This window comes from Thalia democratica, chromosome 7, assembly GCF_965202585.1.
Source record: "Thalia democratica chromosome 7, ktThaDemo2.hap1.1, whole genome shotgun sequence".
In the NCBI taxonomy this organism is placed as follows: Eukaryota; Metazoa; Chordata; class Thaliacea; order Salpida; family Salpidae; genus Thalia; species Thalia democratica.
The window spans coordinates 60184524-60207668 of NC_139171.1; the positions used below are offsets into that span (position 1 = coordinate 60184524).

A 23145-nucleotide genomic window follows, 5' to 3' on the forward strand; every position below is an offset into this window, starting at 1 on the left:
TTGCATAATTAAAAGATTAAATCAAAAAAAAAAAGGTAGTTTTAAAATTTATTTAAAAATGAAAACATACTTGTTTGCTTAATTTAAAATATAATTATTCTCAATAAACATATTGTACTACAAATTTTATTTTTTACATAAACATTTAACGGAACGTAGAATTTTTTATGTACTTGTGTTGTGATTTTATTAAAACTAGGAAAAGAGCAAAATTAATTAAGTATAATTGTACTAAAATTTTGAAAATTGATAGCTTTGTACTTTGAACTTTCATAACAGTAACAATAAATACCTCAATAATACAAGTAATATATGATGCAACGTAAATGATTTTTACAAAGTGATAACTTTAGCACGTAAACAATTCCTAAAATACTTTACTATACTATACCGTAAATTTATTTATTTCGTATTTAAGCATTTAAGTTAAAGATATTACATTATCAGAAAGTTTGAAAGTATGTTAAACAAAATAAAATTGCACTAGAACAGTTTAAACCATATCTTTAAAGTTTTTGAAAAGAATTTATGTAAATACAACCCGTCAATTTTTTACTTTGTTTCTACACAAATGTTTAGGTTTAATTAAAAAGCTTACTAAGTTTTTTTAGCACATATATGTTATCTAAAAACGCTTAGTTTCAATCGTTTGACAAAATTATTAACTTTATTGAGTTTTTAAAAACCTACAAAGTATTTCAAAATATTTTCACCTTTAACTGTAGCATTTTACAAATACAGCTTATAAGTATTGCGTTTTGTTTTTTTTTTTTAAACTAGTAAAACTTTGTCCTTATAATTGGTAAATTAATACCGTTAAGTATATTTTAATAAACCATGATAAAATTTGTAGAACTCTGTTAACCATAGTTAAAACAAATTTTCACATATCATTGTTTAAATCTAATCAAAGTAGTATATTCTCAAAAAATAAGGATGTTTATATTTTACTGATTTTTTTTCATTTATATAAAGGTACAAGTTTTTTTTAAGAATAACACAGTTTGATAAGCTATCAATATTTTAACTTACCTAAAATCATATTATTACTAGCCATGTACAAACGACTACCAGACAAAAGTTTTACTAGCTGATCTTTTAATATGAACATTGTTCGCAGTTTATTTTTATAATACTTTATTACCATAATGTTTGTGGGTAAAGATTATTTATGTTCACACAAAAGAGTAACTTTTAAAAACTAGGAATAATTTTTTAAGTTGTTTGTTTACCTAATTGAAGTATAGTAATAGCTATGATGACTTGCTGGTTGATAAGTTAATACATCATCTAAACATCTTATTGTTTATTTTATCTATGTTAGTTAAACTTTTAGTTAAATTTCTGTTTAAGATATTCTGTTAGTTTACTAATTTAACTACTATTTTTTTATATTTTTTGTTATTATTAGCAGTCTACAAACAACTACCAAATATTGGAACTTATTTTACGGACCTATTTTCAAAACATCAATTACATTGTTAGGTTGCTATTTTATAGAATGTTATTAATAAAGCGTTTGTGGGTTTAGTACTATTTTAACTTCTGCTGTACATAAATTTAGATTAGTTTTAAAACCGGGATATACTAAACTCTTTTCCATAACCGAAACTTTTGAATAAAGTTTAGTAAAAAACTATTCACCTTTTAAGACTTTTGTATGTAAACTATGCTTCTAGTTACGTGTTTTAAAACATTACCGAAAAGACTATACATAGCAGAATTTTATATTGTATTTTTAATAATTAATTATAAATGCTTACTTCATAGGAAATAAAACAATTTGTGCTTAAAAATTAAATTGTAGCAACTCATTTAGAACATTATGAAAAACTTATTTAATCTAAACGTTTACGCTAAACAACAATAATAATAATTGATATGTTAGCATTCTTTTATTTTTCTTTTATTTGTGTATAAAGGAAAACTTTTATAAAAAGATTTTATTAGTTTATTTGTATATTTTACTTCTAAAAAACTTACTAATTCTAAAAATAAAACAGAAAGCCAGCTATAAAACTAATATAGACTTTAAGAGTTAGTTATAAAAAATAAAATAAACATATATAAATAGGTTTATATATGTGATTGTTTGTCTACTACCTAAAACTTCAAAATTTAAAAACTTGTAATAATTTGCTTTACAGAATGAATTATGGTTTTATAAAAAATACAGATCGAACTACATAACTAGAGAAAAAAAAGTACTAGTTAAATTATAATTGTTTTAAAAAACTAGAACATATGTGTTAATACTGTTACACACAAAAATGTTAAAATGTTTGCTTTTTTTAAACTATCTATACAAAAAGTTTTGTTTTTGTTTCTAGTTACTTTATACAAAGATGGCTTAATTATTTATATTTTACTAGATAAATTTAACTTTGAACACATTCTACGGCTTTTTTATTAAAGACTGCTTAAGCATTAACAATACATATTGCACGGGTATTTAAAATAATTAAGTAGCTATTACAGCGATTTTAAATCTTAACAAGCTATTTTACTGCGTTAATTTACTAATTTATTTGTTTCAAAACATTTCCATATACAATCACAAACCTTTTTAAGTTAAATTTTACATGTTTTCAAACTGCAAAAATTATTGATTAATTTGTTAAGTGTATTATGATGTAACATTTCTGCACAACTTTATTTAATTTTCATTTCAAAAAATTGTCTATTCTTAAAGCTTTTTTGAGGTTAGTAAATACTTTTATTAAATTTTCAGTTCTTTAGACAATTTTATACTTTTTATGTTTTTACTCCAAAATTTGTTTTTAAACCATAAAGCTCGTTTACAGTTACTTCTCGCATAAATACTATACATAATTATACATGCTTTTTTTCTAATGTGTGTTAGTATTTTATAGACTCCGTAGATCTGTTGTTAAATTTATTTGAGTGCAGTGAAATGCCGTTAGTCGGAATAAAGTTTTGACACAAAAAACATCTGTGGTATGTTTTTAAAATAAAAGTATAAAGACAGAATTAAGTTAAACATATTTTCCTAGGAAAAGAGATATTTATAATTTACTGTTTTATTTAGTTTATACAAAAATAAAACTTTTGTTTACCTTTATTAGTATTTTTAATAAAAAAAACACTATTTTGAAATCCATTCAGCGGAAAAACTTAGTAACTGTCTGAAATTTTAATGTATATTTATTGATTTTCTACTTACGTATAGTTATATTATTATCAGCCGTATACAAACGACTATAAAACGACGAATAATTTTTTAAAAGAATTTAACATACATATTACTCTCTGTTTCTTTTTTTAATGTACTGTTGACATAACGTTTGTGGGTATAGTTTGATCATAGTCTTTAACTTAAAAACTTTTCTAACAACTATATACTAAATTTAAATTTAAAAAATACATTATTACAATAATCTAAATACCATGATAGTTTAACATTACTTACTGGTTAGTAAAGATAGTTATTTAAGTTTATTTTATCAATCATCTTATTACTAGCAGTCATAAAATAAGTTATTAAAGATTTTAGTAGTTAAAATTTTGAAACTAACTATAACAGAGTTTTAAAATTTATAAAGTTACGGTTTTTGAAATTTGTAATAAATAAAACATTTTTCTAGTTTTTAATTCTTTTTTAATTAATTTAAGATTTTTATAAACCAACTTCAAAGATTTAGTAACAGTTTTTCGTTAAACAACACAATGTTTTTATAAACACTTAATAAACTGAATTAATTTTAGTGTGAAGTATGAGAAAGATGAAATTATTTTAAGTTTATAATGGTTTTATTACACTGTTAATTATTTTTCGAGTCATGTCGTTTTTAAACTAAAAATATATGCTAAAAATAAGATAAACATTTCTGAACATGTAAACAGCTTCAAAGTGCAACTTTTTAAATGTTTTTATCCATTTACTCTGTAATAAATATTACAATTTAGTTTATTAAACTTCTGGACTTTGTACTTATTGAGTTATTATTTTGTCTAAAATTTATGTATTATGTTAAAGTTGTAATGTCATAAATATAAATTTTTCGACTCTAATCCTTTTTTTTTTTAAATTTTTGTTTATGTAATACTAAGTATTTTAGAAATATTCAAATGTCTTTTAGTAAGAATGAAGTTATATAACTCATAAACATGTGTAAATATTCTTAAAACCATAAGAATATAGCACTTAAATTAACAAATAAAATTCTAAACGTTTTTCTTCCAAAAAAAGATATCAGCCAACTGGCTATTAAACAATAAAAAACTTAGAGAAATGTATAGAATTTTTTTTATTTGTATTATAACTTAAAACACCTAATAAACAAAAAGTTTGGCGTTTCAAACAACAAATTTTTATGTCAATATGTTTGTTTTAAATAACTTTGTTTGATAAAGTAAAAAATTATACAGTAAGTTATGTTAATGTGCTTTAATGTTTATTGGTAACACTAGCTAAAGTTTTAAATAAAATAGTAACTCTTTTTAAAAATTTATATCAATTTTAAAATGTTATTAATAGCAAATATATAAAAATCAATTTTTATCAAATGTTTATTTAGTACGGGTTTGTCTGTTTTATATAAATTTTTGAAAATTAAAAGTTATAAGTATCTTTAGAGTTTTATAACAGTAGTAGATCAAAATAACGGTGTGCTAAATCTAAAATCAATTATTTAAATGAAAGCTTAAAGCATATGGTTCAATTAATAGTAGCAAACTTTTAAAGAGCCTTTTACTGATAATTAGTTGGAATACGTTATTAGTTTATGCTCTAAAAGGCGTTTTAAAAAAAACTAGCCGTAAATAATTCTAATGATATTTAATTGATGTTGAAGGATGATATACAAACAAAAATAAGTGTTTCTAAAAACCAAGTCTGGAAAAATTAGAAACCAACGCCTTAAATAATAATGCTACACTAACGCTAAAAAAATTTAAGATAAAAAGGAAAAATGGTATACAGCTAATGCATTAGTACATTTTCGGCCTATCAGTGGAAAGGCATCACCATTAAGGCAAAATTAAAAGTTGCTTAATCAAAAACTAGAGGTTTATTTTTAATCTTAATAAATGTAACTGTTTTTAACTATTTATCTATAAAACATACTTCATAAAAACTAAATAAAAGTTTTCAATAAGCAATTATGCACAGTTTAAGAAAGTTTTAAAAATGGCTTGATTTATAGATGTAAATATATTTACTTAGTTACAAATTATCATAACTCAAAAAAAATAGTATGTTCCATTTTTTTCAGTACATAACTAATTCCCTATCTGTTCTATTTTAATTACGATTCAGTTTCGTTAATTTATTAATAAAGTTTGTATATTTTCAAACTTTTATTTTATGATATTTTAAAGACTATAGTTGGCCTTTTCAGCTATTTATGGGAAATACTAATGTCAACGACTGTATCAAGCTTTTATAAATTAAATAAACTGTTCTAAACTTATTGCAGTCAATAATAATATATATCCACTAACTGACCTAAAAAGTTATTTTTTGTAAACGAAACTGACTTAGTACAAAATGAATCAAGATGACTCAGTAAAGTTTCATTGGCAAAAAAAGTAGCAACCCTATAAATTTTAGAATTCTAGAATCTAGACAATCACCATTTCAAGAATATTTTTCTAAGAATCAAAGAGTATGTGACTTCAACTAGTTTTAAACATACCGAGAACTGTGTATATTGTACAAACCAATTTGTTAAGGCCTGAAGATATTGACAACTATCGTCTTTTGAAACAGCTGTAACATGACAAAATAAACATTTGCACTTTAATATATTGTACAAATTACAATCACATTTATAACTATTTTGAAATCATTAAAACGTGAACTTTTTATAGTGATCTATTATCTTAGAAGGTTTACTAATTAAAAAACTTCAACCAAATTTTGAATTATCAGCTTAGTCCTGATAAATGCATTTCCAACACGAAATTTGAAATACAAAGTTTTGATAATATGACTTAAAACTCAATTGTTTTAAAGAATCAATTAGTATATATTTTAGAAAGACTAAAAGCGTCTTATGCTTATATTAGAAGTAAGTTCAACAACGGTCAAAATGTTTTTGTAAGTTCTGTTTATATGCATACAAATCTGATGTTAATTACTCACAAATTAAGGTAGGAAATATTTCTCACTAAAGGACTCAATAATTCGTATGTAACAAAGTCGCTTAGTCTACAAGTTTCCGTGTCCAGGTGATCTGAACAACCAATATATTGGTGAGACTGAAATAAAACTTTTCTAAGAATCAAAGAGTATGTGACTTCAACTAGTAGTGCAGTATTTAAACATATCGAGAATTTTGTATGTTGTAGAAACTGATTCGTTAAGGCCTGAAGATACTGACAACTATGGTCTTTTGAAACAGCTGTAACATGACAAAATAAACATTTGCACTTTAATCTATTGTACAAATTATAATCACATTTATAATTATTTTAAAATCATTAAAACGTGAACTTTTTATATTGATCTATTATCTTAGAAGGTTTACTAATTAAAAAACTTCAACCAAATTTGAATTATCAGCTTAGTCCTGATAAATGCATTTCCAACACGAAAGAATAGCCATGGGCTCCCCATTAGGGCCAACATTGTCTAGTATATTTATGGGCTTCATAGAAAAAAAGATTTGTTTAGTAAATCTAACATTGCTTTATTTTATAAAAGATAGTATAAAAAGTTTTATGAAAGGTAATGAAAGCAAAAAGTAGAATTTCGTAAACTGTTAAACTACACTGAAAAGCAAGTATAGAAATTAGCTGATAAAGATATCTTAGCTACATGCACTTACATAGACAGAATAAAAAATTTATGTTGAAAATACACAGACAGCAGCAAATATTAACCTATCAAGGCAGTTTTGTTTTTTAATGATTTATTAAAATTTAAAATTAAATGCTGGATAACTCGAATTTCTACTCCTTTTTTCAAAAATGAAGCAGTCTAGATCTTTTGCAGCTTGTTGTGTCTAGAAAGGAAAAATTAGTATTGAGCTGCAGGTAAGACCACAATTCTAACAAAACCAAGTCAGTAGAGTCATTCGACGTTCTTGTAGAAGACTGGGTGGTCTATGTGAGGGAACATTTGTAACATTTGAATAAGAATTTGCAGAACATTTTAGACATATTAAAATACAATTTTAATTTTAGAGGGAGCATTTGAGGAAATGGGAAGGATCGTCAGTAATTGCTAGTGTAAATGTAACACAATACTAAGGCATTTCGACTTTATATCAATTAAGAACCTAAATAAAGTGACGCCTGTAGTTAAAGAACATTTTCTGAAAAACTTTAAAAATCCAAGTCAATTATAATTTTGATTTAACTTTAACAAGTTAAAATTTATGTTTTTCAATGGTGGAGCTTATAAAAATTTAAAATTTCTACTGAGATTAAGTAATTGCTGATAGTTAAAATAGATTGGATTGAGTTAAATGTAGTCAAAATCTTTACAGACTTTATAGCTGGAATAAGACTTAACTACTTTATTTTATTTTAAAATAGTTATATAACTTAAATTCAAGCGTTATAATTATAAAAATAACAACTGATTTTATGCTTAGTTGCACTAGTAACATTATTATATGCATGTTCAGATTTGAAAATGCAACAACAAAAGATGGTACAGTCATCTGGACTAACAAGAGGCATGGGTCAGCCTCTACTTGTCGTCCAGTCATGCTACTTCTTGGCAAAGAATCATATGACAACTGCGGGATTGTGAAAATTCTCCAAAAAGAAAGAAATTCACACAACTTTACCGTTACCTTGAACAAAAAACAAACTAATGTTTTTTTGATGCTGAAATGACAATGATGATGGTAAGCTACACAGTTTGCTCACTGGTCTAGAAGGTGCCTTCTGTTGCCTTTGCAGTTATAGCAAGGAACAATGTAATACTTTAGATTATGTTAAAGCAGGTTTTCCGGTTCATCGTTCTCTTGAACAAACAAAACAAATATGTGAAGAGAAATAGCACTTGCTAGAAAATCGAAAACCAAATAACACTAAGGTTAGACAGGTAGTAACTAAGGAACCAATTACAAATGAAGAGCACTTGACTTTACATCCGCTTCACAGTTACCTCAGAGTTTTCGGATGGATCTATAAAATATTTTATCATGCTGTGGCTTGACATTTTAATTGGTCAGAATCGAAGTTTGAAGGAATATCTTAAATTCAAGGTTTAAATAATTTAATTGAGTCAAAAAGAAAAATTCAGAAATGTGTAGAAGAAAAAATTAATGTTGCTCTTAAAAAACCAGATCCCACAGGCCATGGTGAAACTTCTACAACAGGTAACGTAGTCAAAACTTTGCTAAACACCAATAATAGAACTGTGCTGGTGAAGCATATTTCTGATGTTAGTTTAAAACAAAACATTGACAAAAATATTTTGTATGTTTCCATTATTCTATGCCTCATAAATTCTAACAAAAAGATTAATGTAGAGAAATACTCAGTTTTATGTCAAAAAACAATGATGCTAGTTGTTTTTAGAATGTTCAAGGTTTTTATCAGTAAGAAGAGTTAATTCAAATATGTGTAGAATTGTTTTACTTTATAGATTGGATTGCTCCAACTCAATGTGGTACAAAAGCATATTGCAAGTGATGCAAAATAGAGGTTCTTCCAAAACATAGCATCTTGAAAGCTCATTCTCATACTAAAAGACATGAACGGGATTCGTCAGTTACATAAAACAACAGTATATCGTGATAAACAACTATGATCGTAATAAACACGCTTGGACCAATTTGAAAAAAATTACTTATGAGCGACCTATCAATAAAATCTTGCTCATTTTACATAGATGAAAGCACAGATATTACGAGTACAAGTTTTATAGGTAAGAAGGTTTCTTATACTTTTTGTTTACTTGGTAATAGTTAAGTTCTACATATCTTTTTACATACATTTTTCTAATTACTAGAGAATTCTACTAGTAAAAAACTAAAAAAAGTTTCATAAATTTGAATAGAATATATAAAATAGAAAATAGAAATACAATTTGAGATTACATATTATTTTTTATGACATTTTATTAGTCAACTTGAATTTTTTTTAACATTTAACTAGTTTTAAGTGTTAAGCAGTTGAGAAGTGATTTGGCAACACCAGTTAGTTACTTGGTTTGATACTTAACAGTGCAAACAAAATAAATTTGTCAATTCGACAATCAGAACAAGTAATAAAAGAGGTGAGCAAAATAAAAGAGAAAAGCAAATTGGTATTGAGCTTTGTTGAGAGAATTACCTGATGTTAACTACAGAAAGCTCAGGTTTGTTGTATTATAAAACTAAACACGAGTTTTATAAGTTAAGGCAAGCTTATGGTAAATTAATGATGATTGGCCAGTTTTGAACTAAGTTACAGTGCGACAAGCAGAAACATTTTGACTTTAGCTTTTAATATAATCCAATTTTCTAAACACTGCTAAAAATCTTGGGCAAGTTTTTTAGGAAAAAGCAGGCTAAAAATGCTGTGAATGTACTAATTTTATTAGTATTTTTAAGAAGTTTCTGAAGAGTTTATTAGTATTTCTCATTGCAAATAAATGATATTAACTATATAATAATAATGAAATTAGATACTTAACACAGAATGATTTTGCTTTGACACAAAAACCTTTAAAAAACTGTTACTTAATAAAAAATAAAGGCTGTAGCTGTTACCGTTAACAAATGGAAGAGGTTTACCTTAATTTTAAATGCGCTATAGACCAAGGATGTCTGTAAGACGGAACGGAAACTGTAGTAAGACCTTTCGTAAATTAAAAAGATCAGGAAAACCTCTGCATTTAATAAAAACTAACAAGTGTATTAGAATAAAGCCTCATCAAACTGGTAAGTTAAACTATGCAAGATTTCTATTAAGATTGTATTTTAATCTAATATATGTACGATGTGACTTATGATAATATTTTAGGCATATTTAGTTTAGTATATTAGTTGTTTTATAAAGTAAATACCTAAACGCTATAATATATAACAAATTGGAAGATTCACCAAAAGGACTAGAACCAAAATAGCTGCAATAGAAGTGTTGTAAAAAACCAACCTTACACGTTCTACTGCATTTAGTATTTTGATATACTTTTTTTTAAAGTTAATTATTTAAAGTATGCCTCATTTAAGGTAACAAACTAGGAGTCATAAGCGAACGACAAGTATCAAACGCGCACCAGAGGATAAAAAAACTAGAGTCATTTTGGCAGGAACAGCTAGAGTAAGAAAATGAACTAAATAGAGAAACTGGAAAAGAAAAGGTGTGTGAAACTGTTTAAAATTTTTAGTAAATGCGTTAAAATTTGTTTATATGAATTTAACAGGTAATCAAAGGGGTTGTACGAGACCAACAATTTCGTGTCATTTCATACGACGAGCGACAATTGGTTGTAGGAAGAAGCTTAGACTGAAAATTGGGGAAAAAATTGCAAGGTTCCAACGATGCTAGTGTAGAGTTCCTTGGATTGGTACTAAATGATAGCATCGCACTTAATAATTCAAGTTTACACCTATTTTTGCTATGTGTTTCACCTGTTGGGAAGTTTTTATTAAAAATATACGAAAGAAATTTGAATACTACGAGTAATAGCAAAAATCGTAATAAACACTATATGCCTGGTTTTATAATAACCCTTGTCGTGTTTTATATGAATCTAGCTCCCTTGTGGACAGGGATGCTGCTGTATTCAGATGAAAATATTAGGTAATTTTTAATCAATTAGTGCAACAGTATGCTTTTTAGCATATTTAAATCTAATTATTGAAGCAAAAGAGATGACACATGATGCAATGAGACAATCTTCTACTATGGCCTTAATTTTATACATTGGAGTACCACAAGGTGGTGTAGTTGGTCTCCTTTTTTAATTTATATTAATGATAATTGTTCAAACATTGATATTAAAAGTGAATTAAGCTTATTTGCAGATGATGCCAAAATCAAAGTAAAAATATTTTCAACTTGCAGGACCAGCACAACCAAATACCCCAATACATCTCCTTTCCCCATTTAGTTTGTCCGTGATGGAATAATTAATGTCATTCATTTATTTTCTGGAATGGAATGCAATACAGATAGTCCTTTAAAGAATATAAAAACTGGTTAACTTCAGTCTATAACAAAGATTTAGAAAAATTTGTAAATGGGCAAAAACACTAGATATTTATTATGTTTGACAAACCCATTAAGGTTCTATACATTATAGATTAATTGAAAAATTCTGCAGACAGCTTGGACAAAATATTGTGAGCTGGTTTGCAGAAGAACACAATCGCACGGATCCTGATGCAATAGAACCAGAAAGAAAAGTTAGTCAAAGCTGAACTTTCAAAAAAGTGTTTATATATGGAAAGTTCGAGCAACGGAGTGATATAATTGAAAATTCCAAAAATAATCTTAAGTATTTGCCAAATTCAAATGTACACAGTTCTCAGTAAATTTATTATTTACATTGATCACTTACAAAACAAAATTTGGTTACTACTGGAACTAGCAAGCAAATATTAAAATTACATAAAAATTAACTCAGTGAAGTCCTATTTATTTTGTTTAGAACATATTTAATAATTCTTTTGAGTCAAATGTTCGCAATGGTAAGATATTCATAAATTAACTAAGTATGGATATGTCGCTTACAGTTTATTCAGAGGTTTTAAAACATCATCAGAAACAACCATGTTCAAGAGCTAAATAGGACACTCAGGGACATGAACACATGAATAAACAAGAGAGGGGAAGTTTTGTATGGGGAAGCACCGTTTTAAAGATGCAGAATTCCAGGGGGTGAAAGTCACGGGTTTGCTGCAAAAAAAAAAATGGCAAGCTTAGCCGTTAAGGATGTACGTTTTAAAGGAGTTTCATACAGTTTTTATAATAGGTGTGAAATGCGAAGAAAAGTCAGTTATACAAAACATTGAAAGTGGCCTTTTCAATGTGTCAAAAATGAAGATGCGAGAGAAAATTACCTTGCCATTGGCAGTTTTATGAAGACGAAAATTGTGTCATGATGATCTGCAGTTATGAAGTTCCTGGCAGTCAGATAAAACGCTCAGACCCCCAATGTGAAGACGCTGCAGGGGCGAAGCGTAGAACATAACCCGCGTCGATAGACGAGGAAACAAATTGTTGATTAAAGGCTTATGCGAGCAGCGAGAATACAACCCAAACCTAAAAGCACATGGGTATTTGATAAGAAATGGGAAATATAAACTATTGATCATTATCTTCAACAAGTTATTCTTCATGTAAAATCTTATTAACAATTTGAGAAAAGTGAAATGGTTGTAGTAAAGTGCCCAATCCGTGGATGCGAGTTCCAGACGACAGATCTATCCAGTGATGTAGTGAATAGCCTTCTCAACCTCCAAAAAATGGAGCATCAGCAAGATTCTGGGTTATCCAATAATGGAGTAATGCCAAATGCACCTCAATTGATTCGACCAAGGGTTGACCGGGGGATCAGCCAAGAGACATGGCTTGCTTTCATTCGGAGGTGGGAGGCATTCAAGATTGGTTCAAACATAAGCAACCGAAATGCAAGCATACAGCTTTTTCAGTGTGCGCAGGACAAGCTTGGCGATCTTATGTTAGCAAGTGATCCTCGACTGATGGCCAAATCAGAAAGTTACGTTGCTAAACTGATGGAGTCAATTGCAGTCATAAAAGTTGCTATTGGTGTAAAGAGAGCAGAACTTATGAACCTACATCAGGACCATGATGAACCGTTTAGAACGGTTGCCACAAGTGTACGAAGCAAAGCAGAAACCTGCAATTTCACTACAGTCAGTGAGTGTGACTGTGGGAAAAGCAATGTGACGAGCTAAACAGAAGAAGCAATAAAAGACTTGATGCTCGCTGGCGTTGGGGACGATGATTTAAGAGAAGTTCTCAGTACTGAAGATATTTATCCAGGTCATCATTTGATATAATTTTCTTTATTGAAAGTAAAGAAATGGGACGCCATGCAACTAAGAATTCGCGGACTATATCTGCAGTCTTTTCTTTTCAACGTCGAAGAATGAGACGTGTCAACATAGAAGATAAGTCCCAACATGTTCCTTGCCAGAACTGTAAAAAGCTTTTCTATCCTTTCAACGAAAAGGTAACCGAAATAAAAAGCCTCATCAGATATTGTCTATCTTATTGGCGTAGTCAATCAAAAAAGGTTAATGCTGTTCAAATCCAAGCTGATCATTCTGATTTTTTTGACAGCAGAAAATTGACCTTCAAATTTTTTAAAACGAACTCAATGCTCTCTTATTCTTCCAATCTCTTCAAAGTTCAAGCAAACACAAATATTTTTCTATAATTATTTTCAACACAGATAATTAACAAATTTTTGCACTTCAAGTTTATATAATTTAAAAACCAAATGATATATAAATGGTATGTTTTGTTTAAAGAAGAAAACAATTAATTTATATACTTGAGATTTTTACTCGAAATAACCAGGGGTGGCTCTTGTTGAATTGAATGAGTAAATCCTTGGTGAACAGAAATTTAGGTTAAAAGCTGACCAGAAACTGGGAGAACTATTTTTTAAAGATAAACAAAACTAAAAAGACTCAAACGAGCGTTAAATAAATTAGAGTACGGCCAAAAAATAATTTTTGATATGTTTATTTTAGATTTATTCAAATTGAACGAAAAAGATGTTTAATGCTGCTAAACTTAAGCAACCAACAAAAAGTATAAACGAACACCAAAAAGATCTGATCAACATCATGCTAAAAAGTTATGTTCAAAAATTTATTTTATTTCCAATAAAGTTAGAAGCAATTAATCAAAGACTTTAGTACAAGTCTGCAGGGTTTCAAAGAAACTTTGAAAGTTTGCAATCTGATACTAAGAGGTTTTTAAAGCAAGCGGAACAAAATAATGATGGTCAACAATCTTTGATAAAACTTACTGGTGCCCACAAAAGAGACTCACCAGCAAATATCAGTTTAAAATGGAAAAAGCAGTGACATTTGTGCAGAAAAATCAATCTCCAAAAGTAAAATATATTAATGATGCTTGTTATAAAATGAACAGACATTTAAACACTGTTGTAGAGAATTTCAAGAAAAGAAAAAGCCGCAGAAGACTGAAGAGAATATCAAAGAGAAAGAGGAAAAGGGGCATCAGAAAAAAGTTAAAAATTTCTGGATAGCTTGAACCTGATTAAAAAAACTGAAGTGGAAGATACAATGAATAAAATTATTGCCGATTTGGAAAACGAAATGAAGTGTAAATAGAAATTTATTTATTTGAACAAATGTTTGGTTGAAATTTAAATGCTTTAGTAAAACATTTCACACAATTGAATAACGTTTCAAATTTTTAATTAGCAGTTTTTACTATTATAAAGTTATCTAAAAAAATAAACAAAAATGTAATAAACTAATTTTTGACAAATAGATTACGTAAATTGTATTATATAAAATAAAAAGTTTTAAAGTTACAAATTAATTTTAACAAAATTCAAAATTTTTAAATACACAACAAGTTTACAATTACACAATAATTTGCAAGAAAAATTAGCAACTAGCAATATGTAAAATGTAATAATACGCAGTAAAACATGTAGATTTTCTTGACATTGGGTTTTTTTACTTCAGCTTTCAACTTTATCCTGTTGAAATAACTTTGTTTAATAAACTTTTTAGTCAAAAAAATTAGAAACTCTTAATTCCTTTAAAATTGTGTGTTATAAAATTCTGAAAACTTTTAGAAAAGCTCAAGTAACTAAATATATTTAGCTTATATGATGATAATGTTTATATATTATGATAGTATTTTAGACCTTTTTTTTCAACTAAATGATTTAACTCCACCTTTTGTAAGACTTAAAATCTGTTATGTTCATAAGAAAATGTTAAAAGTGAAATATTTATACCAAAGTTTTTCTTATTACTTTTATACTTACACTTACAATAAATATGCAAGGAAATACTTACTTAGTGACTAATTGCTAACATTGAATGTAATTTTAAATGAAACATTTCATTCAAACATTCGGAACAGTTATATTTCCCATACCTGTTTTCAAATACAACAACTTATTATTGTAACAATTTTCCAGTTGTTTTATTAATAAATTAAATGTCTGTTATACGTTTTTGTTTCATTTGATAATTAAAAAAATTAGTGATAAAGTATATGTTTCTTATTAACATTATATACAAATTATTTGATTAATTCTTTTGTTTATACGGTATCTTCAACAATTTAAGATGCTTTATAAAATTATGACACATAGAATAATTACTTAAGTATGTTTTATTTAATTTTTAATTTACAGGTGTTGGAAAGTTTTAAAAATGAGAAACTTTGCCAATTAACAAAGTAGTCATACACTTGTGCTCTGCGCACATCATAAAGTCTATCACAAATTAACTAGCTAGACTGCCAACTATTGAAGGTTAAAAAGTTTTGCACATTTGTATATGCTAAGATGATTGATTCAACGAGTAAAACAGAAGTGACTGAAATATTTACTTGTGCACTGTCTTGATGTCAATTGAATATTATTCTTAATTGTTTAACTGTAAGAAAGTAAACTTAGACTACTTCTTGATTGTACTTCTAGATTATATTTGAATAAGACTTGTTTACAACAACTGAGGATCTCCTATATGCAAGTATAGGAGTGAAACATTGTTTTGTTTGTAAGAAACTGTTAAAATAAATATTGGAAAAAAATCTGCTTCAAGACACTTAAGTCGAGAACTTTAAACTGTTTAACTTAAAACAAGTTACAATATTACTTATTGATTGTAGAAGTTTTTCAACGGTCTACAACCCATAAATTCTTAACACTTTTTCAAGACTAGATTATGCAAACTCCTCTAGTAGTTGAGATCTTTTTATTTGTTTTATAAAATCTAAACAATATAGATTATTACTTAATATAACTAATAGTAACTTGACTCAGAGTTTATTTTAACTTCAAAGGTAAAATTAACCTTTCATTTAAATTTTGTGATACGTGCATGGATTTAAAATTGATATTGCAAATCATATAAAAAGCGTGTTGTTCTATTATTAGATAGATTTTTAGTCATTTCTACTGCTTCAAGTTCAACCAGTTTAAAAATTTTACAATAAAAAGATTAAACATTTATAAAACATTTATTTAATTATTATAAAAGACGAACTAAAACAATTTCAGATATAAAAAACTTCAATTCCTATGCAAAAAAGAAAATAGTTCTGATAAGTTTAGTAATATTTTTTAACTTAAAAAATAAAATGCATTTAATCTTTTATAATAAGTTCAATAAGTGTGTTATTTTATGTTAATAAATTTTAAAATCGTAATTGATTGATAGTTTTCGAATGCTTAGCTACGCTGTAAATTGAAAGTTTTTAATTTAAATAAAAATATCAATACTTTTTGATTTAACTGTTCAAAAACAGATTTAATCGTTTGCTAACAAAAGACCCTAGTGAAACAAGTTCACTGGATATAATTAAAACAAACTATACAGCAATTTTCCTTTATTGTACCAACATATGTTTCTGTGTGTTAAACAAATCATCACACTTTAACTGGGTTTTTCTTTCTTTTAAAAACACAGATGAAGTGTGTTGATTAGTTAACACATAGAAATATGTTGGTACAATAAAGGGAGATTGCTGTATAATCTGTTTTTATTTACTTTTTTATCTAGCGATTATATTAATGCCAAGTGTGTAATTAAAAACCTGGACTGGACCTGATTTCCATTGGTACTTTTCTTGAATCTAAAGTCTTTTACAGCATATTTTACTTTAACTGTATAACAGAATAACCATAATACATTTATAAAAATAAGTCAGAAACTAATTTAAAACTAGGATAACATTTTACTACTAACGAAGTTGTTATAATATTTAAGCTAATTTGAAACTTTTAGGGATTTATTTAAAAATCTAGTTAAATTTCTCTTTAAATATAAATATTTTATATTTGTTAGTATTGTTAGCCACGAATAATTCAGATAAAACTAAGTTTACAAATATTAATCATATTTTTCCTATATTTTACTATATGCCCCACCAATAAACTATATGAAATTAATGCAATAAAATTTTAATTGTGTGACCCAACTAAAGTTCGAAATTTAATTAAGTGCCCAGTATATAACTGGGGACATTTCCAGTAAACTTTAGTTTACATTACATCTTTTTAAAAAAAATTGCTTTTCTTTAATATAAGTTTCATTTAAAACCAATTCAGATTTAATTAAATCTAAAACAAGTATTAAACTTATAAAATTTCTAAAACAGTGCTTTACTCTATTAGTGGTTTTCAGTTGTAATAAAAGTTTTGTCAAACTGATTTAAAGTAACATAAATTAAATAATATAAAAAAAAACATATACATTAGTATCATACATTGATAACTGATTTATATTTAATATGTGTTTTTATATGACACAGGAATATAAATTGTTTTTATCTAAAAAATTCATTAAACTATAAAGTTTGGAAAAAAAATTGCTTCATCTCGTTTTTTCTTCTGTTTTACTTTTTTAATGATGTACGACTTTTGTTTTAAAGCTAATAATTTATTTGAGCTAAACCAAATTTATTCTTTGATAAACAATAATTTGAAAAAAGTGTGAGTTCTAAAAAGATGAGCATGAGCTAGGAGATTTATCTTCTTAAGATGAAAGAAAAAAGACTCAAAAGAGCACTTAAAGAATTTGAGTTTGGCCGAAAAACACCCTTTGAAGACAGTATTCTGTACAAATTCATTCAAGGTGAAAAAAAGTTATATGCTCCTAAAAAGATCTGATCAACATCAGACTAAAAAGTTGAGTTCAAGATTTTATTTTGTTTCCAATAAAGTTGGTTGGAATGAATTAAAGAATTTGGGTATCAGCTGCAGGGTATCAAACTAATTCTGAAAAATTGAATTCCGAAACCATAAGGTTTTAAAATCAAGCAATGAACAATGTGAAGTTAAACATAAATCTTTGGTTTAACCCTGCCATAGAAAAGAATTACCAGCGAGCCGCAGTTTATCGTATAAAATGCAAACTGGAATTTTTGTACAGAATTGTACAGCAAAATTGTACAGAAAAATCAAAAAGGTCCAAAAGCTAAATATTTTGAATTGAAGTGAGATTTAAATATTGTAACAATTTGAAAATATCTGAAAAGGAAGACCGAAGAAAGTACAAAGAGAAAGTTGAAAAAAAGGCATCAGAAAAATCTGGAGGTAGTAAAAAGTTTCTAGATACCTTGAACGTGATTTAAAATACTGAAGTGGAAGATACGTTTAAAAAAAGGTATTGAATTAAAAACAACTTGAGTTTGGCCGAAAAAGTACCTTTGAAGACAGTATTCCGTATAAATTCATTCAACGTGAAAACAATTTTCGATGCTTCTAAACGTTAGCAACCAACTAATAGTATTCAAGGAGTAATCGTTGATCAATTTTTTAATCTAAACTGTTCTAGAAATTTTTTATACTTATGGCTTAAGTTTAAAATTTTTAGTTGATAAACTGTCCAAGACTTTACTCATATATACGTTATGAAAATTATTTTGAATAACTGTAGCTCCAAGAAGACTTTTTAAAACAGTTAGACCAACTTGCTAAAAACTTGTTGTAGGAATACTGGTCCGTTAGTTATAAAAGGTTGCTGAACCTAGATTTAATTGCATTCTTGAAATGTTGTAGGTTAAATTTTGTTATAATGGTGTTTTGTGTTTTTTTAAATTGTAGTTTTGACCTAAACAGCTAAAAATATCTAAATCTTGTGGCAAATTCAAACTCTATCAACCTTCTAAACATTTGAAAGCTAATGCATACAAACGTATATATTTAAAGAAAAAAAAAGTAACAATAAATACTTAAAAATACCAATATATGAAAAAATAATATACTTAATATGAAAACATCTGTTACAACCCTACCATTTATATTGTATTAACTGTTTCATAATAAAAATTTTTAAAGCCTCTTTAAATTTTCTTGTGCTTAATAAACATTATAGTTATAGCAACAAACATAAATTTAAAAGATAAGTAACAACTATTATAAGCAATAAGTTGCTGTTTTATATATTGTTACAAAAATCTTTATACCACTTATTTATCTAAAAGTTATTTATAATTTTAAGTATACGGTTGCTAAACTTTATTTGCCTATAAAAAGAATGTATTTTTTAGAACTTAATTATACATAGCTTATAGCCTCAAAAGTATATTACAGTTTTTATATTTTTCTTATGTTTTATGAAATATTATTGTTCAAAAACTTGTCATTCCCATTTTCAAATGGAGTAAGAAAATAAAAGTCATTTTATTTGATAGAAAACACTTCTTGGTCAAAAGTTCTTGAAAAAGTTTCAAAAAAGAATAAACATTTCGAAAAAAAATGATAATAAGATATTTATAATGCTGAAAACTTAACATATATTTTAAAGTAGTCTTATTTAACAAAACCAATGAGTATGTTGTATGTAAAGAATAAAAAAAAACAGTAAATAATTACTAATTAGAACAAATTCAAGTTTCTTTTAAATTATTCTTTGTGTCATAGTAGCTTTATCTACTTAAAAATGAAACAAAAAATCATTAAACTCTTATTTCTTAAAACATGCCATGATATTGTTCATTTTTATATTTTTTTGACTAAGTTGTATTATTTTTATGGATAAGCTGTATAATTCGTTATGAAGTATTAAAATGTATTAGTAAGTAATAAAAATTCACTTGCACTATACACTTATTTAAGTACATTTGCAAAATTTTAAATTTTTATCTTAAGTAAATAAGTGTATATTGCAATTAGTTTTAACATAAGTTAAGAAAATAGTTTTATTTTATTTCCATTGAAAATGATTGAACTTTTTCTATAAAAATAAAACTAAACAGCTTAGATACAAAATATATACAAAACTGTTTAAGTGTGTCCATTTTTTATATTCAGTTAAGTTAATTATAGTAAATTATAATTATAAAAACATATATAACTGTTTTAAAAACAAAAATCAAAAACAATTACCAACATATTTTTTTTTATTTGCAGAAGTATTGTGCAAGCCTAAAAATTAAAAGTTGGTTAATTTTTTTTTATTATAAAATACATTTTAATAAATACATTTTAATAAATACCTTTTAATAAATACTTTTATTGACTAAATTAGTTTTACATACAATAACTAATGAATCCTTTTTTCACATATGTATCACGTTTTATTACACTTTTTAATAGTTGTAATTTTCAAATTAAGTTTTTTTTTTAATACACAAGCTTTGTTGCACTTATGACGTTGCTTTAACATAATCAACTTCAATATACGGAACTGACGTAAATTTATCTGACTGCAACTGGTTGCTGCTTAATAAAAAAAGTTTATTGCTGCCGTAGCAACAATCACCGCCCCAGCAACGAAATACGGTAACACACCGCCAGGAGGTTCGTTCACCGGTTCTTTTCGTGCACCGGTTCCTTTCGTACGTTTAACAGTTTCCTTGCCAATCCAACTTTTTATTTCGCGCACGTCTGTTCCCACGCTCGGTCCGTCTGGGAAACATTTTTTTGTGACGTTACTGCACCCGTAGCTGTGAACAGCGAACACCACACCGTTGACTAAAGGGTTTTCCCCTTTGTTGAGAGCGCAAACCACCGGGGTTCCCGAATCTCCAGGAGACGTTTGTTGGCACTTTCCGTGGTAGCAGCCGTAACAAAAATGCAAACTCGAATTGAAATTGCCGTAAGTTTGCGAGCAGCTTTCGCCGTTTAAAATATTCACGAATCCCTGCCTCGCGTTGTTCGGCTCAACGCGTGAAAATTGAAGCTGGTTGCCTTGGTTACGGACCAACTTATCGTATCCCCACCCCTGCACAACGCACTTGGCATCCGCATCGAATTCCATCTCGGGCTCAAGCAACTTTGCCAGCCCAACAGTATCTGTTATTTCAAACTCTTCTCTTATGTGAATGAGAGCTACATCGTAAGCTAAACGCACAGGGTCGTACTTATCATGCACAATTGTATCTCTTCTATAAACAGTACGTTCCTGCGTTGTTGACTGTCTGTGAAAATTCCAGTTTTTTGTGCCAGCTAAAACGTCGGCTTTGTGAAAAGTGTATCGGATTGTGGTTCCACGAACTTTTACTTTTCTATTCGCTACGTTGTGAGCAGCAGTTAAAATCCAATTCAACTTTACGAGGCTGCCAGAGCCTGTCCCAGCTACCTTTTTTTTTCCTCAATCCAATAATTGAAGTGGAGTCGCAGGCGCACCAAGTGGTTCAGCGTTCCCTCCTCGGCTCTCAATTCGCTCATCACTTGCGATTTTGTTTGGAAAATGAATAAAAAGATCACCAGCAGGAAAAGTGTTTTTCCCGCGCTCCACGACATTTGAAAACCTGTCCGGCAAAATTGAAACAATTGTGTGAAAAGTAATTTTTTTTCCAAAACTTTATAGTCGATTTTTATAAATTAATCGTTTCATGACGTGTTTTATCAAAGTCCATAGTTTAACAACTTTAACAAAATCTAAATAGAAAAATCTGTAATTATGAAGACTACTCAGTAAAATATAACTTTAAAATAATATACGGTTGTGCATTAATAAAACCAGTTGTTACTATACTCTGCTAATCTCTTAATTTAGTGGGCAACAATTGTAATAACTTTTTACTAGCTAAAGAAGAAAACCAAAAAATTAGTCAATAGCTACCTCGTAGATGCTAACTTTAAAACATGAATATTAAAAAAAGAACTATTAATCAACACATTTTTTTATCAACGTCTAACCAAAATACTCTGTATTGGATTGTATCATTATTCGTGAATAGTTTTTTATTTAAATAATGATACAATCCAATACAGAGTGTTTTGGTAAGATGTTGATAAAAAAATTTGATTGTTGAAATGTTGATTTATTAGTGCATATGTTTTTTTAATTAATGCATAAATTTGTTGAATAATGTAAGACAACTTATTTTAAAGACAAATGTGTAGATGTTTTTTGTTTCAGTTTCACTCAGTTGGTCACTACAAAATCTCTGTCCACCAAAAGAGTTTAAATCAACTGTCAAGTAATACTTTTCAATTTATAAATGATTAATTATCAATTTAAAGTGTTTCGCTAATACTTGAAAATTAACTTTAAAATTTTGGTTTAAAGCAATACTAAGTCTCATTTTATAAAAAAAACAAGGTGACAAGTTATCGAAACTTATATGATCAGATTGAATTACAAAACAATGTTTTATAGATATAAAAAAAATCAGAAAATGAATTACAAAAACTAAATGAAAGATGCTATAAACTAAAAACCAAACAAGAGACTTAACATCTTTAAGTTAAAAGTTTACTTAAGCTATTTTCTATCTTATATTAAAATTTTCCTCGTTGAAAAGCTAATAAAAATTAGTTATTTTCAAAAAACAGTTTTATATTAAAGTTGAATAGAAAAACCTATAAGCTTCAAAGTTATATTTTTAGTACTATACGTTTAGTTGTTTGAAGAAACAGTTATGGATTTTTACTTTAAAAAAAGCAGAACAAGTAGACTATATCAACGTTTAATAATAAATAATCATTTTAACAGCCTTATAGCAACTAACTTTTAACAATTACAATATTACATTTTATTACTAAATTCGTCACTTTTCTTTTACCTTTAGATAATAATTTGTATTATTTATAGTAATGTTAGTAAAACTATCTTTCAAAAAAAGATTTGACTATTTTTTTCAGAATTTCAACTTTATAAGCACTGACAAGCTTTTTGAGCTAAATACTATTTCCAGAATAAACTTAAAACAGATGAACAGTTTATGTTATATCTTTAGTATAAAATGTTATATTCATAAATACTAAGCATATAACGAAGAATTGAATTACAAAAGTATTTTATAGGAATACACATTTTGTTTTTTTTTTCTTTCAATATAACTTATTCAGCAAACCAAGTTTCGCTCAAAGAGCTCGCATTTTATGAATCATTGAAAACAAAGTAAATTTCACGGCAAGTATTGTTTATTGCCCTACAAAAAAAGATCGCTCAAAGTATTTGGTCCTAGGACCTAATCCACGAAAAAACCTTTCGGTTATCGAGTCCTACACCACTTGGATACATTTTAACGTCATGTCCAATACAGTAAAATTTTAATTAAGCATTTTGTTTTTAATTGATACCAAAACAA

The 23145-nt window shown here is 27.2% G+C and overlaps 2 protein-coding genes across 2 annotated transcripts in view; one reads left to right on the plus strand and one right to left on the minus strand.

Moving 5' to 3' along the window:
* The window catches only part of LOC145841673 (uncharacterized), a 32462-nt gene extending 22045 nt beyond the window's left edge, over positions 1-10417 (plus strand). The window contains exons 3-6 of the mRNA XM_082949025.1: positions 7150-7178; positions 7596-7761; positions 8222-8362; positions 10331-10417. Of these exons, the coding sequence (XP_082805151.1) occupies positions 7150-7178; positions 7596-7761; positions 8222-8362; positions 10331-10417 (423 nt within the window). The remainder of the gene's footprint in view (positions 1-7149; positions 7179-7595; positions 7762-8221; positions 8363-10330) is intronic.
* A 9910-nt stretch (positions 10418-20327) lies between these two features.
* On the minus strand, positions 20328-21349 carry LOC145841674 (chymase-like). Its single transcript, XM_082949026.1, has 2 exons — positions 21186-21349; positions 20328-21024 (listed from the first exon to the last, which is right to left on the minus strand). Exons 1-2 carry the CDS (start codon positions 21347-21349, stop codon positions 20328-20330), a joined length of 861 nt encoding a protein of 286 aa, XP_082805152.1.
* Between the last annotated feature and the right edge of the window lie 1796 nt (positions 21350-23145).

What these genes read in the sequence shown, in the direction of transcription:
- LOC145841674 (XM_082949026.1), bottom strand. Translation starts at nt 21,349, where the DNA reads ATGTCGTGGAGCGCGGGAAAAACACTTTTCCTGCTGGTGATCTTTTTA. An exon ending in TGGATTGAGGAAAAAAAAAG is followed by an intron (nt 21,025 to 21,185) that starts GTAGCTGGGACA and finishes GAATTTTCACAG; the next exon opens with ACAGTCAACAACGCAGGAAC.